The sequence below is a fragment of the Capricornis sumatraensis genome, chromosome 4 (assembly GCF_032405125.1).
Source record: "Capricornis sumatraensis isolate serow.1 chromosome 4, serow.2, whole genome shotgun sequence".
In the NCBI taxonomy this organism is placed as follows: domain Eukaryota; kingdom Metazoa; phylum Chordata; class Mammalia; order Artiodactyla; family Bovidae; genus Capricornis; species Capricornis sumatraensis.
This window is the reverse complement of record NC_091072.1, coordinates 72,373,570-72,389,553: the sequence shown is the minus strand read 5'-3', so window position 1 is coordinate 72,389,553 and position 15,984 is coordinate 72,373,570. Positions and strand designations below refer to the sequence as shown.

General features: G+C 52.2%; 1 protein-coding gene across 1 annotated transcript; it reads right to left on the bottom strand.

Moving 5' to 3' along the window:
- Positions 1–1,180: 1,180 nt before the first annotated feature.
- LOC138078177 (keratin, type II cuticular Hb3) lies at positions 1,181–7,683 on the bottom strand. The gene is made up of 9 exons (XM_068970761.1): positions 7,300–7,683; positions 5,488–5,696; positions 4,389–4,449; positions 4,172–4,267; positions 3,427–3,591; positions 3,033–3,158; positions 2,584–2,804; positions 1,856–1,887; positions 1,181–1,368 (listed from the first exon to the last, which is right to left on the bottom strand). The coding sequence occupies exons 1-9, from the start codon at positions 7,681–7,683 to the stop codon at positions 1,181–1,183; spliced, it is 1,482 nt and encodes a 493-aa protein (XP_068826862.1).
- Positions 7,684–15,984: the final 8,301 nt, after the last annotated feature.

Genomic DNA, 15,984 nt, shown 5'->3' with positions numbered 1-15,984 from the left:
GGCAAGGCACAGGCAGACAAGGAGAGGGCCAGTGGGAGGGAAATGGGCGACACAGGAGAGGGGTTACTACAGGCCTGGTGCTTCCAGAATGGGGCTGCGGCTCCTCAAGGTCTTCCTCCTAAGACCCCCCAGACACTTCCTGAACAGAGGACATGCAAGGTCAGGCCACACAGGGGGCAGGGGAGCCATCTTAGTCTCCGGATGGAAGCTCTGAGGTATGTGGGGGTGAGGGCAGCGAGTGGGGCGGTTGGGAGAGTCAGTAGCCAGTACCCCCTTACCAGCTACAGGGCTTTGCTGGGAGGCTGTTCCAGGTGCTGGGGAGGGGTGCGTATGGGGGAGGGGCCAATGTCAAGGGTCTCCTCTCCTCTTGTTCGGTGGGCAGCAGTGGGGATGAGGTGGGGTGGGGTCTGGCCTGGCACAGGGTGGCCCCCTGAGGTGGCTGTTGGCACTTGTGACTGTTACTGCTGTGGTGCACTGTGTGGTGGAGGTGGGGCAGCAGCGGGAAGGTGTGCCCAGCAAGCACGGTGGGTGGGAAGGGGGCTAAAAGTGTGCACACAAGTGTGTGCACACACACGCACTAACACACATACATAGCCTTCCAGCGGATTCCTGTGCCCTCCTTTGGGTCCCTCCAAAACCAGCCAGAGGAATAAGTCCCCAGCTACCCCAGACCCAGAGGTGAGACTGAGGAAGGTCAGCACTGCCTGGCCAGGGGGAGGCCGGCATTGTTCGGGGACAGACCCTGCAGGAGCACAGGCTGAGGGCAGGCCAGAAGCACTCCAGTCCTCAGGCCTTCTCCCTGGGCTGGGGTGCTCACCAGTCGGTGCGTAGGGCTCACTCCCAGAAAGCCAGACATCACAGCACAGAAAGCGGGTCCGTCGGTTTATTAGAGAAACGGCGGGGACAAGAGGCCAGAGAGTCAGGGGACATGGGAAGGAGCGCTCTTCTTCCTGGGCGAGGCCAGAGGCCAAGACAGCGGAAGGGAGGAGTCCCTCCCCAGGCTGCATCCCCTTCAGGTGCGACAAGATGAGCAGAGCAGAGGCTGAGGGGAAGGAGGGTGTGGTGTATTCTCAGAACACGAGGGGGCCAGCTACCGAGGCGCTGCTGTTCTCAGCCAGCAGTGGCGGCGGTGGCACTTCTGGCAGGCCGAGGGGCCTCTCTGGCTCTCCCTGGGGGCCGCCTAGCACCTCCCCAGGCTGCAGGAACCCCCTCCGCAGGTGGTGTTGAGCTGGCCGCAGGGCGCGCACAGGCCGGTGCTCACCGCCAGGTTCCCGCTGCAGGGGGCGCTGCAGACGCTGCCCGTCACCGGCCGGGAGCCCGACACGCAGAGGTCTCCGCAGACGACCCCGCCGCGGGAGCTGCTGACACCTGCGGGGATGAGGGCTGTGTCAGGAGGCCTGCTAGTGGCCACCGCATCTGGCCACCTTCCTCTGGCCTCTCTTATCTGTTCAGCCCTCCCAGGAAGGACACAAAGGGCCTTCAGTTGGTGTTCTGAAGGTGTGAACGGAAACTTAGCCTGCAAATCAGGAGCCCTGGCTTCTGGCCCTGGATCTCCTTTGTGGCCTTGGGCAAGTGCCTTCCTTGCTCTGGGCCTTAGTGTCCTCACTATACAAGGTGAGGGTTGTACTGTGTGACATCTGAGGTCCCTTCCTGCGGTGATCTTTTTCCGATCTCATTCATACTGTGAGGTTCTTCCTGTTAGCTAACCTCAGTCTCTCCTACTGTATGACTAACCTACTCCCATTTACTGAGGGAATTCTTTGAAACACTCCTCCTGGTATCTCTATACACTCATAGCCAGGACACTCTTATTGCCCAATCTAGAATTTTCCTATTCATGGCTCAGAATACTTACAGACATTCACAGCTCCAACACCTTCACACAGCCTGAGTGGGGAAAAGGTGAATAAGGGAAAGAGAAAACAGGTTAGAATAAGATCCTCAAATTTCCTCTGGGTGCCAGGATGGGTCAAATGGGCGATTTCTGGCCTATATTTATGCCCTTGTGTTAACTTTTATAAAGTGATGTTCTGGCAGTTGCAGCAACGCCAGGGCACACTATTTAGCAAACAGAGTATATATTGAATTTCATCCTCACTTGCCCCTCAGTTGGCTGCTTTTGTGCAGTGCACAGCTGGAGCAACAATACCTGGCATACCTGGCTGGGCTCAGGTTTAGGAAGAGGAAGTTTCTTTTGGGGAGTCACATGAGGCCAGGATCAGAGTTTGGCCAGCATCTCCACACTAGGGCAGGATGACTGCCAAGAAACCTGGCAGGGAGTGGATCTTGCAAGAGCTGAGGATGGAATAATTTGAGGATGTTCGGAACTTGGAGGCAGGGCACCTAGGTTCTAAATCTAGGAAGGCCCTGGGCTCTCTGGGACTCTGGACATTGCAGTGGCCCTGGCCCTCATTTCCTCTCTGTATGCTATTGACCGTATTCTAGTCCTTCGAGATACAGGTTTCAAAGAGCTCAGAGTCTGGCTTGGGACCAGTTCTTAGGACTGAGACTAGGATGAGGAAAAATCAGAAGTGGGCAGACCTATGCAAGTGGAACTCATGCGGCAACCGAGATGATCCTTACCTCTGCTCCTCGCCCTCCAGCAGGCGCCTGTAGGTGGCGATCTCGATGTCCAGGCCCAGCTTGGAGTTCATCACCTCCTGGTACTCCTTGAGCAGGCAGGCCATGTCCTGCTTGGCCTTCTGCAGGGCCTCCTCCAGCCCGGCCAGCTTGCAGCGGGCATCGTTAAGGGCCACCTCACCCTGCTGCTCAGCCTGGGTGACTGCAGCCTCCAGCTTGGAATTCTAAGGGCCCAGGAGAGAATAAGGTGGGTTATGGCCTCTGGGTCTCTGTGTCCATTTCCTGGATGTGTCCAGTCTCTCCACCCAGATGAGATCACCCCAGGAACAGACCTCTCCATGGCCATAACCAAGGACTCAAGTCATCCAGATGGGCTGGAGAGTGAATGGTGAGATCCAGCTGGGCACACACACTGCCGGTGGGACCCTGGGTGGGCCTCAAACACTCCTTACCTGGCACTTGGCATTCTCAACCTCAGCTGTCAGCCTCTGGATCACGCGGTTCAGCTCATTGATCTCCTCCTTGGTGCGGCGCAGGGTCTCCCCATGCCGGATCACTGTGGCCTTGATCTCCTCACACTGGAGGAAAGCAGAAAGGCTCGTGAAGCTCAGCATATGACATTCCACCCACTCAGGACAACGTGGATGATTTGCAGGTGTACAGTGCTCAGCCTGTGCAACCATACATGGCAACTCAGTCCTGCCACTGTAACCTGAGAACCGTCTGCCCTTCTGTTATCATCTCTAGGGATCAGAATCCCTGGGAAAAAAAAGGCTTTTCTAATTATATATACCTCAAGTCCCTACCACTGCTGTGTCTAGGAGGCAGGTGTCCTGGAGCACTCACCTTGCTGCGGTACCAGCTCTCGGCCTCGGCCCGGCTGCGGCTGGCGATGTCATCATACTGGGCCTTGATCTCAGCCACAATGTTGTCCATGTTCAGGTCCCGGCTGTTGTCCATCTTGACGATGACCGAGGTGTCCGAGATGTGGGCTTGGAGAACTCGGATCTCCTGCGGATCGGGAGTCAGGAAAGATGAAGTATAAGCAAGTTATCTGAGCTTTTCCTCACCTGCCAATGGCTGTAATCTCTTAGGTCTATCTGGAGCCAAAGTCTCGTTTGGAGTAGACACTTCCCTGATGAAATTGCATCGCTTTCCATACAGATAGGAAATCCCATTTAGAAAAAAGTGCAATTACTTCTCAAATGTTTGCTTTGGGGATTTTTCAGGCCCCTGTAAATCTTGTCCCTGCAGCCAGCATGCTGGGGACACTTCCCTGGGGTCCAGGCCCCTGTGTGGAGACCCATTTCTTGTTCTCATGGACCATCCACAGGCTCCCGGCTGCTAGAGAAAATCTGAGCTCGAGAAAATGCAGTCAAGGTGTTTGCCTGGGCTTTGGTTTCCCAAGGCACAGCTGTCCTAGAGGTCGTCACCCTTACTAATTCCGTGCCCCTTACTAATTCTGTCCCGTTTTGCTTCTCCATTCCTCTGCCTAGCCCTTCAGTCTCATCCTGTATTTCTGCATCAGTCGGCCAGTGGGAGGGCTGGACAGGGGCTCAGGAATGCCCACCAGGACCAAGAACCCTCTCACCTCCTCATACAACCGCCGCAGGAAATCGATCTCCTGGATCAGGGCCTCCGAGTTGGCCTCCAGGTCCGACTTGCGGATGTAGGCACAGTCCACATCCTGTGTGGGGTTCAAGGGGCCGTGAGATTCAAGGTCACTCTGCGGGCTTGGCTGCAGCGTCGCAGGACAGAGAGGACAGGGTGGCCAGGGGCTCAGGGAGGGGCTTGGCTCACGCACTTACCTTCTTTAGAGCCACAAACTCGTTCTCTGCTGTGGCCCGAAGAGCAACTTCTTCTTCATACCTGAGGGGTATGGGGAAAACAGGGCCCCTTCTGAGCAACTCTAAACTTGACCATGAAGCATGTAAGCAAACAAGCCTGATTCCTAGCTCCCCCCTCCACTCGTTTCCCCACCTCCAAAAGAAATGGGGTGGGACCAGGGAGGAATCAGGTGGTTGGTCCAGGCCTCCTGGGATACACGGGACTATTGAAACACCCACCTTCACATCACCTCTGGGCTCCTCGGTGGGGTGGGGGTGGAGGGGGGGCCGGGGCAGGATCCAGAAGCTGTGCGTGTGCATGTGCGTGTGTGCACGTGTGCGTGTGCGTGTGTGGCTGGGGCCGGGAGGTGCCTTCTTTTCTCACCCAGGTCTGCAATTCCCTTTCCTCTGACTCCTCCCCTTGCCCCTGGCTACAGGTGGTAGGAGCTCCCCTCTGTCATCCTCCTCCTGGCTCAGCCAAGAGATGTGGAGCCTGCTGCTTCCTCCTGCTCTGTGGGCAGAGCCAGAGGCAGGGAGCACGGTGGCCTGGCAGTACCCAGTGTGCGCCTTCGTATTCTGTGTCACTCTTTGTCATCGGAGGTCTCTGTCTGTGACTCTGCCATCTCTGCCTACCAGGGGACTGCAAGCCCCACAAAAACACGAGCTGGGTCTATCATTCGCCCCTGGATTGCTATCACCCTGTCCAGATCTGCCTGGTGCCTGGTAGGTGCTCAGAAAGTGTTAGCTGAGTGAAGGGGTGAACTTCAAAAGAAGGTCCAGGACTTTGAAAGCTAGACTCAAAAGGATCAGCAATGTTAGTTTTTCTGGGGTCCTAAGAGAAGAATCTATGGGTAGAAGAAAGGGAGAGAACATCATTTCCCTAACCTGCTGGTAGGAAGTCAGGCTGAGCTCCATCCCCAGGGGGCCAGGACCCACCCATGGAACCCATGTGCCTCGAGGAGGGGCAGAGGGCACAGGCTCTTCCTGATCAAGGCAGAGACCCAGCCACAGGTCTGGACGCTCCCCTGTGCCTGGAGCCACTTTCAAGCCCTTCCCGGAGCCGGTGCCTTCCCACACTCACTTCTTCTTGTAGCCCTCCAGCACCTCCTGCACGTGGTTGAGCTCCGAGGACAGCCTTCCACTGTCAGCCTCCACGCACTCGGCCTCCCGCCTCAGTGTCTCGATGTAGCCCTCGAACAGGGGCTCGAGGTTGCTCTCGCAGCACTGGCGGTTCTGGTAGAACTGTAGCTTGGTCTCCAGCAGCTTGTTCTGCTGCTCCAGGAAGCGCACCTGCCGCACAGAGGCAGAGCCTGAGAACCTCTTCTTGTAGGACCAGAGGGCAAGAGGCAGGAGGGTCCCAGCACCAAGACCCAGGATCCCTAACTCTCTGACCCAGAGTCCTCAGAAGCATTATGTCCCCTCTCTTTAAACCATGTTAGGGCTTCAGTGGCTCTCCTGGAATTCCTTCCTTGGAGCTAATGTCAGTCTCTTCTAAGGCAGTATACCTACTGTCATGGAAAGCACTAAAGCCATGCAGAGTCCAGACCCTGTTGCTCTTGTTAACAATGTGTCCTTGGGCCCAGCACTTAACCCTTGTCCTGAGTGCCTGCCTTGCTAAGAGTTTAATGAGCCCTGTTGCAGAAAAGCACACGAATGCAGAATGTCTACTATTCCAAGACAGGTGTAACTGTCAGTGTGCGAATGAACAGGTAACCTTTTTAGAAAAACCAGCTGTAAAAGTTAACAAACAAAGTATGTGCCAATAATCAAAATCCTACGACAACAATGCAATTAGAATAATAGTCACCTGGACTATTAGTGCAGGGATGTGGTGTGTGCCAACCCCCTTGTTTTACAGATGAGGAAGTTTTATAGGATTGAGAGGTTCCCTAACTGCCTGAGATCTCATAGTGGCAGAAGAATTCCAACTTTGATCTTCTGCCCTGCGGGGTGGGGGTGGGGTGGGGGGAGCTTGCTTCTCTTACTACAATAATTGCTGACAATTGTGCCCAAGAGAAATTTCACATCCATTCTTCTTCCATGAGGTTGGCCCACCACCCCATTCAGATCCTTCTCTGTAATAACTTTGCCACATTCCTGGTAAGTCCTTTCTTGCGCTACTCTTGGTCTCTTATGCTCTTAAGAGCTCCAGATCCTTTTGGCCCTTCCTGGTGGGTATCTCTGTAGCATGAATTCTCACAAGTTTGGCTCTGGATAACCTTCCCTGGCCCCAGAACTTTTTCCTCAGTGAAGCCTTCTCCCCTGGCCCCTCGAACCACTGCCTCATGGCAGTTGCCTGGATTCAGTGGAGAAGACTTGAGCTGGACACTGACATCTGCAGATGGTTTCAACCAGACCACATACTACCTTCCTCTCCACAAGGCCAAGGAGAGTGGGGACCAAGTCTGTTGCTCACCCCTGGATCCCAGGCACAGAGGCATGGACAAGCCACTCTGGGCCCTGCTCAGTGGCCAAGTAACCACTGTTATATCAAGGGCTCTGTGTGAACCAGGAGATTCCTTCTGGGCAGTCTTCCAGTATCGCAGTCACCAGCCCTGCTTGGACATGGGGAGTACCTCCTTGCCAAGTAAGCAGCTGCTGGTCCTCAAATGCATTGAACACCCACACAGCAGCCCTTTGCTCACAAGATGTTATCTCTCAGCACTAGAGTTTCTGCCCTTAGTTCTGCTTCTGTGTTTTCCATTTGTCTCCCCCATTAGACGAGGCAGCTTCTGAGCATATTCTTGTCTTTCTGTCTGTGTTCAAGAGGCATGACTTCCTCTCCTTTTGGCCTGAGGGTTTCTGTGGGCATGTCTCTGACTCCTTCCTCAGTGCCCAGCTGGGGTCCTGAGCATGGGTGGGATTCAGGAAAGGCGTGATCAAGGAGACTCACCTTGTCGATGAAGGCAGCGAACCTGTTGTTGAGACACTTGATCTGCTCCTTCTCCTCTTGCTTCACGCACTGCGCATTGGGGTCGACCTCCAGGTTGAGGGGCGTGAGGAGGCTCTCATTGACTGACACGGTGGTGATGCAGGGAGGGCTGAGGCCGCCCACGCTGCCGGAGCGGTACCCGAAGCTGCGGCCGAAGGAGCCAGCACGGAAGCCCCCACAGATGCTGCGGCTGCCGAAGCCCCCGGTGAGGCCGCGGTAGCAGGAGATGCCACGGTAGGGGGCGGCCGTGATGCAGCAGCGGCCAGGCCGGGGTCCGCAGGCGGAGACGCAGCTGAAGGCGCGACTGCCGAATCCAGAGCCCACAGTGCTGAAGCCACAGGTCATGTTGGAGACCGGGAGGTGTCTGGACAGTGGAGAAGCTGGCAGAGGACTGAGCCAAAGGCCTATGCTCCCTGAGCTGTGGCAGGCCCTTTTATGCACCAGGGTAGCTGGCAGTAAAAGGGGCAGCAAAGAGACAATAGCTGCATTTTATTGGCTTGGCATCACCCTGGCCTCTTAAGAGCCAACTGTTTGCCTATTCAGTAGAGCTGTGTCAACAATCTCGGCCTCAGGCCTGTTTCATCTTCAAAGCCGTTTACGAGCTTCCTCTCCCCCTCCCATTGCTACTGGAAGTGGAGACCTCCTAGAAGTATCTAGTTGGACTCCATGCTCTGAGTGCAGGCGATAGTTGCAGTGACCTGGGGTAGAGCCTGGTCCCCAAATCCTTTTCTGGAAGGCACAGGGCTGGACCATGGGCCCTGGACCTATGACCTGGCCTTGGGGTAGAGCGGTTGGCCTGTCCCATGAGGGGGCTGGCTTGTCCCGAACAACCTCTCGTTATGGGCCTCTTTGCCTTTATCTCTTAAAGTATGTCCCATCCTTCACCGTCAAAATGAGCTTCTCTTAAGCTGTTCCTACCCAGAGCCTATTCCGTGATGGGGGTTGGGGGAGAGATTTGGGAGAGAGCATGACCCCTGCACTTTGGATATTCCTAGGAGGGCAGGAGCCATGGAGCATCCACTGGGACATGGGAGAACCTGAGTCAGAGAGTTCAGGAGAGAACCAAGGTTGTTCTTCAGAGTTCTAGGCATCACTACTGGTGGGCTTCCCAGGAGGCGCTAGCGGTGAAGAACCTGCCTGTCGATGCAGGAGACTTAAGAGATGCAGGTTTGATTGCTGGGTCAGGAAGCTCCCCTGGAGAAGGGGATGACAACCCACTCCAGTATTCTTGCCTGGAGAATCCCCATGGACAGAGGAACTTGGTGGATCCATAGTGTCCAAAGGGTCACAAAGAGTCGGACACGACTGAAGCAACTGAGCACACACTGGTGGGCCAGGGGGCAGGAGTGAGAGTAGAACACCCCAAAGCTGCAGGATTAATCCAGGGAGCATCCTTGGAGGTGTGTTTAAGGAGGACCAGGGTGGGGTTAGGCTAGGGTTGGTGGGAGACAAGGAAGGAGTTCAGTTCTGATTTGGAAACTGTGCCATCACTAATTCTTTCATTCATTTGGTACATTCTTATCCAATGCCAACCATGCACCTTGCTAGGTCCTGGGAATCCAGCAGAGACTGGAGGTATTTGGAGGTAGGAGAGGGTTGGCGTGGACCCAGGGATGCCAAGGCTTGTTCACTGTGGGAAGGGGAGAGGTCACAGGTAGGAGGGAGCCCCTAATGCCCAGGTTGAGCTGGGGTCAGATGTTGGTGGGGTGGAAGTCCTTCGGTTTCCTAGCAGAGAAGCTGAGTGATGACTCGGTGTGTATGCGCCCACTTGGAAGAGTGAAAGGTGTTGGAGGTAGGGGAGGTCACCAGAGTCCTGAAGTGGTGTCACTTCCTCCCTCAGAGGATCCTTGGGTGAGCAGAGGTGGGGGTTCATATGGCTGTCCTGAAAGCCAAATTCCCTTATTTTGCCCCCCTCCTTTTGCACCTGGGCCACTGATGACTTTGATGGGTGGACTATGGGACTGAGACAGGAGGTTTCCCTAATCTGAGAATTTGAGCCTATAAACCCTTCCAAGCGTATGTCTCTTGAGCACCTTTGTACTTGAGGATGACTCCTCTGATGAACCTGTTTCCTGACCCACTGCCACCAAATGCTGACCCAGTCTGGGCTAAAAATAGCCTTCAAAGCATTCTCCCAGAGCCTCACCTTTTGCCCTCCCTACCACCTCTCAGGTGAGTGGTCAGTTATGTCCCAGGGTGAGGGAGGGGCCATCTATTCTGGGAGCGCAGGGAATGGCTGAACTGTGGAGGTCTGGCAGGGAGCTGGGCAACATACACTCGGAGCTGAAAATAGACCTTCGCAGCCCCTCCTCTTGAGCCCTTGGCACAGATTTCCACAGACTCCTGTGCCTGGAGTGGGCTCTGTGGGATAGGGGCATCAGCTGTGAGAGACACCCAGGAGGCAGCCTGGGAGTTTGGGGGTGACTGAATCCAGCTGAATGCCCAGTGGGACTTTGGGGGTGATTCTGCGGGAGGTGTGCTGGTTGGTACTTTCTTGCTCAGCCCTTGCTGGCTCAAACATCTGCCAAGAGAGAACCAGATATTTCCCTCCTCTTGTCTCAGCTGGAACTGGCGAGCTTCTGGAAGTTTCTCACTGTATGTCCAATGGTTATGTGAGATTAATTCTTGGTCAAATGCTGAGGGATGGAAGACGGTGGATCCTCCATCTGTCGCCACACTCCTAATTGCCTCTGTCCTCTGATCCTGCTCATCTACCTGGATCCAGTGGGCTCGGTATCCAAATTGGACTCTTCATTGAGGGTCTCTGTGTAGACACACCCATCTCCTTGGGCTGGGGGAGCCATGAGTGTACCCAGGTCCCAGTCCTGATGGGAGCGTAGACTCTGGAGATGAAAAGCACGGTTGGCAGCTTGGCTCTGCCACTTACTAGCTTTGTGACCTGTGATAAGTTATGCTTCCCAGATTCCTTATCTGTAAAATATGAATGCAATCCAGACTTTGCTGGAATGTTGGGAGGATGAGGAGCATGCCTGGAGGCAGGAGGTGCTCCCCCCTACACTGTATACTAACAGGGGCCAGCAGGACCTTGCCAAGGGTCAGTGAGCATTGGCTGTGAAGTATCATCCTTGTGTGAGCAGAAAATAGCCCGGCAGCTTTACAAGGCAATCAAGGCCGCCTCAGCAAGGTTTAATTAAAGCACTTATGTGTAAGTGGCCCAGAACAAAGAGAACTGAGCCCTGGTGACCCCCTTAGAGAGGAAGCTGACAAAGGGACAGCAGCATTCTGCCAGGCGGCTTCCACCTGGGCTCCAGGCTGGACTGGGCCCCGCCCTCATCCTGGGCTATAAAGGTTCTGGCCACGTCCCAGGATGGTTTGGTCGCAAAGGCCTGTGCCCTGTGTCTCTCCTTCACACAGCTGGCCTGGGTCCGCCTGGGGACTGATCTGCTTCTGCTGTCTGGAATTGCAGCTCACCCTGTAGCTCTGATTCCTGCCTACCACCCTGGGATGCCTAGCGTCACCCAGCCTTATTCGTAACTGTGCAGTTTTCTGGTGGTCACCTGCCTGTCTGCCTGGCATTTGACCCATGGGTGCCCAGACTTTGGTCATTTCTTCTTGCCTATATACCCATGAGTCCTTTAATTCTTTTTACTTTAGGTAAAATCACTAGGTGCAAGAGGACCACCCTGGCTCGGGCTGTGCCTGTGTGCTGCCTGTCTGGAAGAGACGAGGCTGTTTCAGTGAAGCCTGTGAGAGGAGGTGAGAGTCCAGAGATGTGGATACAAATCCCGTTTCTGCCTCTGACTAGCTGTGTGACGAGTAAGGCCATCTCTGTGTGCCTTTTTTCTTCTTCTGTAAAGTGAGGATTGGAATGCTGGCCTCCTAGGCCTCCCTAAGGATGAAACGAGCCGGTCTATGTGAAAGCCCCTGAGGCTAAGCCTGCTTTGCCTGCGATCTAGGAGGGAACTGCGTCCCCTCCCCATTCCTACTTTGTTCTCCAATCTTGCTGCCTCCAGTTTTGCCTTCGGCCTTGAACTTGCAATACACTGAGGCACAGCGGCTGGAGCTGATGAATCGTGGCAACGTCACATACTCCACAACTGTTTATTCAGCGAGTACTATGTCCTGTAAGAGATGAGGAGACATTTTCCATACTTCCCTGTCTTCCAAAAGCTGACTGTTTAATCAGGTAGGTTTGGAAACAAGTACATGTTAAAGATAGTAGATATAGTCCTTTTCCCAAGGCAGTTTGAGATTGATTATGCTTGATTGTCAATTGCCTGATAGTGTGGGTCTGTTTCAGGGACTGAGCTCACTGTAGGCTGGTGCAATCAGGGAGGCTCTGTGGGAAAGGCCAGACTTGAGCTGGGTTTTGAAGGGTGGGTAGGGCTTGGGGAAGTCAGAATAGTAGAAAAGGGCAGAACAGCACAGAAATATTCAAAGAGCACTGGTGGATCTCAAAGGGTGTCATACCTAAAGGGTGAACTTTGGGCTCATTCCAATGAAGGTTGGGAACAAGACAAAGACACGGGCTCTCAAAGCCATGCTTGCTTGACATACTGGAGTTACTGGTCAAGAAAATAAATATATGCAATTAATGTAGGAGAGAAAGGACTGGTATTATCTGTAGACAGTGGGATCAGCTGCATAGAAAACTCAACAAAAATCAACCAAAAAACTCTAGAAATGACAGGATACATTGAGCAGTGTTGCTGGTTACAAGATCAACTTACAAAAATTAAAAGTGTGTTGCTATATCAGTGTCACCAATGAGAAAATAAATAGAAAAATAAAGATACCATTCCTAAGAGTGATCAAAACAGCGCAATAGTTGCCATGTAACAATAAACTATTCATACAATCTTTATGAAAGAGGTTAGACTCTTATAAAAAGAATACAAGAAAATCTAAGTAGAATTATATCATATTCAGAAATAATCTGACCTAATATTTTAAAGATATCAATTCTCTCTAAATTAATTTTAAGTATAATGCAATATAATTCCAGCTGAATTTCTTTTGAGGGGCTTGATAAAATCAATCTAATTTTTATGCAAAAGAATAAAGTCCCTTTACAGTAAGGTTGGTTGTGAAAAAAGGAAAGCAAAGAGAATATCTGAGGATAGAGAGTCACAGTAATTAAGAAGCCTAGTACCTGTGTAGGGGCAGGTAAATGCCATTGGAACAGAAGAGAGAGCTCAAAACAGGCCCTTTAATGTAAGATAAATTTGGTATTTGATGATGGGTGGCAACAAGAGTTATTTATTCGGCTGGTGAGATAAGTAAAAATAGACCCACTACATGGAAAGCATAGAGCTGGTGTCCAGTTTGTAGCCTGTGCCATGGGAGACCTCAGTGAATGCAAGGTCTGGACATGAAACATGCAAGTATAAAGCAAACAAAAAATATAAAAGAAAACCCTTGTAACCTAGGGGTGGGAAAAGACTTCTCAAGCAAACTTTAGAAGTCAAAATCACACACACACAAAGAAAAAATCAAAACAACAGGAAAAAGATAGATTGACATAATTAAATCACAATTAAGAATTCTACTTCAATGAAAGACTATAGAGAAAAAGCAGAGAGCCTGGGAAAAGCTTAATATCTGCAATATATAAGGAGCCCTACAGAACAACAAGTGAAGGACAGGAAATCCAGTGGAAAGCTAGCCAGAGTCTGCACAGACAGCCCCCCAAAGGGAAAGACCAAACGGCTTTGAGGATGCTCCTGCCAGTCCTTAGAGGATGCAGACCCGAACCATGAGATATCCTTCTACCATCAGAATGGCAAGGGTTAAAAAGCAGGCGCTGCCAACAATGAGTGGTGAGTTGGGAGAATGGGGACCCAAGGGCACTGGGGTGGAATAAGAGCTGGTGCAGGCATTCTGGAAAGCAGGGTAGCGTTGCGCATGTATTTAGGCATGTGTAAAGCCTAGGACCCAGCAACCCCACTTCTGAGGGAAGTCCAGCCCCACATCTGAGAGCAGCCCCTCTGCCAGCACCAGACAATTCATGGTGGCCTTGTTTGTAGCAGAGGGAAGTGGGAGTCAGCCTAGATAACATAAAAGGTGATAAAGGTGTATTATGGAAGTTTGAAGCAACAGAACTGATGTACTTACAGACAACACAGTGTTGAGTTAAACAGTGTCAAAACCATACCGTTTATGTAAATAAAATATACGCTGTCCAAAAGCATTGCTACTTACTTCACAATGTGTGTGGATGCTCAGTTGCTCAGTCATGTCCAACTCTTTGTGACCCCATGGACTGTAGCCCAGCAGGCTCCTCTGTCCATGGGATTCTCTAGGCAAGAATACTGGAGAGGGTAGCCATTCCTTCCTCCAGGGGATCTTCCCAACTCAAGGAGCTTACCCAAGTGTCTGGCAACACAGGCAGATTCTTTATAATCTGAGCCACCAGGAAAGCCCTGCTTTACGCTAATAAGGCTATAATACTTTATACAATTTGGAGACATCATCACATGCATTACAGTGGGTGCCTTTGGTGAGGAGAGTGAGACGAGGGATAAGAAATGAGGTGGAACAGATGAGTAAAGGAGGGAAGAGTCTTCTATGGGCTGGTGAAGACACTGTGCCAAGAACTGGGAAGTGTGATGGACTCAACTCTGGCCAAGTGGTCTAAAAGAAAGACCAGAAATGAAGCAAAGAAAGTGGGAAAGACCTAGGAGATGAGAAAGAGGGCTTCCTTAGGGCCAACCTGAGCTGGGCTGAGGAGCCTTCAGACATCTTCTCCTGAGCCTTTGGTGCCTGGGTAGATGTGTCTTGGAAGCAGATTTTTAAGGAGCTGAAATTGACAAGGCGTAGGAAGGACCAGAGGAAGGAGGCCTGGTACACAAGATCTGTTAGAAAGTTAACATGTAGGGGTGATGACTGTGGGTTGTCCAAGGAGGTGATACCAAGAGGTACTGAGCACTCAGAGGGAAGCTTCTGGGAGAGTGAAAAAAATCCAGGCTCGGAAGAGTCAGGGAAGCTGCACGTTATGCCCATCAACCTTTGAAGGCTTCATGGAGGAAATGGTTTTTCCCCAATCACGGTATTGGGTGCATTTGGTAGCCAGACTAGGATGCCCTCTAGTGGGGAAGCATTGCAGTGCCGGCAGTCCAGGAGCATCTTCTCTAAGGCACCTCAGGTCCCAGAGTGGGACTCATGCATCTCTGTCGGATGGTCTGAACCACAGAGCTCGGAGCTGTGAAATGGATTGCACATCAGGCTGATATGATGCAGCTGGATGAGAGCCTGGAGCTAGATAGGAAAGGGCTAGTTATAAGTGTTTCTGGGCCTTTTTTTTTTTTTTTTTTCTGTTTGGCTCCTATTTCTCCTCTGGCAAGCCTCCTGAGCTGTTGGGGTTGGGGAACTCCGGAGGACATTCAGTCCCACCACACCCTCCAGGCAGCTAGCTGCCTCCCTGTCTCATGACCAGCCCGAGCAACCCTGGAAGGGACCCCTAAGTGGAACCTGAAGCTGAGTCCCCTGTCACTGCAGCCCCCTGGGTGTCCTCACCTCTTTGGGAACCAAAGCATCAGTCCTGTCCCCTAGCAGCCTGACAGCATTTGTGGGTACAGCTGCCTCTCATGTCCCCATCAACTTTCCCTCACCTCAACACAGACACCAAACCTCTTCTTCTTCAGGACTCCTCAGTTGCCCTCGACCCCCATGGGCTGCTGTCTTGACCACCACTGTTCCTCCAGAAGCAGCGAGGGGGCTGAGACTGGGCACTCTTCCTCCTGTGTGGTTTGAGCAGCAGAGGGCAAGGATGGCTGCCACTTTGGGCTCAGAGCATCCGTGGGTACTGCCTGAGAATTCGGGAGCTCCTTGAGGCAGAACGTGAGCTGACCCTGCTGATTACTGCCCAGACCACAGATTCATAAGTAAAACAAATGTTGGCTTTTACAACTGCTGCGTGTTAGACCCACTGACTTTGTGTACAAGCTTATGGTTGCTGGGGGTGGGGAGGATGGAGGAAGGGATAGGTAGGGAGTTTGGGATGGACATGTACACACTGCTATATTTAAGATGGAAAACCAGCAGCGACCTACTGTATAGCACGTGAACTTTGCTCAACGTTAAGTGGCAGCCTAGATGGGAGGGGAGTTTTGGGGAGAATGGATATAGGTATTAATATAAGTAAGGCTGAATCCCTTTGCTGTTCAACTGAAACTATCACAACATTGCTTGTTAACTGGCTATACCTCAATACAAAATAGAAAGTTTTTTAAAAAGCTGCTATGTTTTGGGCTGGATTCCGTAATTTGCAACCACTCTTTGTTAGAATCATCTCATTTCAGAATTTAAGACATTTTAAATTCATTTTAAGATTTCAGTTTTAAGCTCTGCTCAAACCTATTCTCTCACCCCACTTTTAAACCCCCTCCCCAGGGCCCAGCCGGTCTGCTTACAGCTATAAAGGCTTGGCTGGGTGGGCCAGGTCTCTCATAACACACCTCCACCACCTTCTTTGAGGAGATTTTCAATGTGTTGCATCAAGGGGAAGCATTGTTGAGCAGGCCTCTGCCTAGGTGACAGCTGGTGGGGGTGCGGGCTCCATGGTTGCCTACAGCTGAGTAGTGGTCCCGCAAGCTCGTTGAAGGTTGATTCCTGTGAGGTCCCCCAATACTGGTGCTGCCTGAAAACATTTGGCCACATTTTGCCTTCCATGCTGCTGGGCACTGG

Bases quoted from the DNA above. Each gene is read 5' to 3' on its own strand.
- LOC138078177 (XM_068970761.1), bottom strand. From the start codon at position 7,683: ATGACCTGTGGCTTCAGCACTGTGGGCTCTGGATTCGGCAGTCGCGCC. The intron at 4,268-4,388 runs GTAAGTGCGTGA...AACCCCACACAG, and splicing joins AGTTTGTGGCTCTAAAGAAG to GATGTGGACTGTGCCTACAT. The intron at 1,369-1,855 runs GTAAGTATTCTG...TCATCCCCGCAG, and splicing joins TGTTGGAGCTGTGAATGTCT to GTGTCAGCAGCTCCCGCGGC.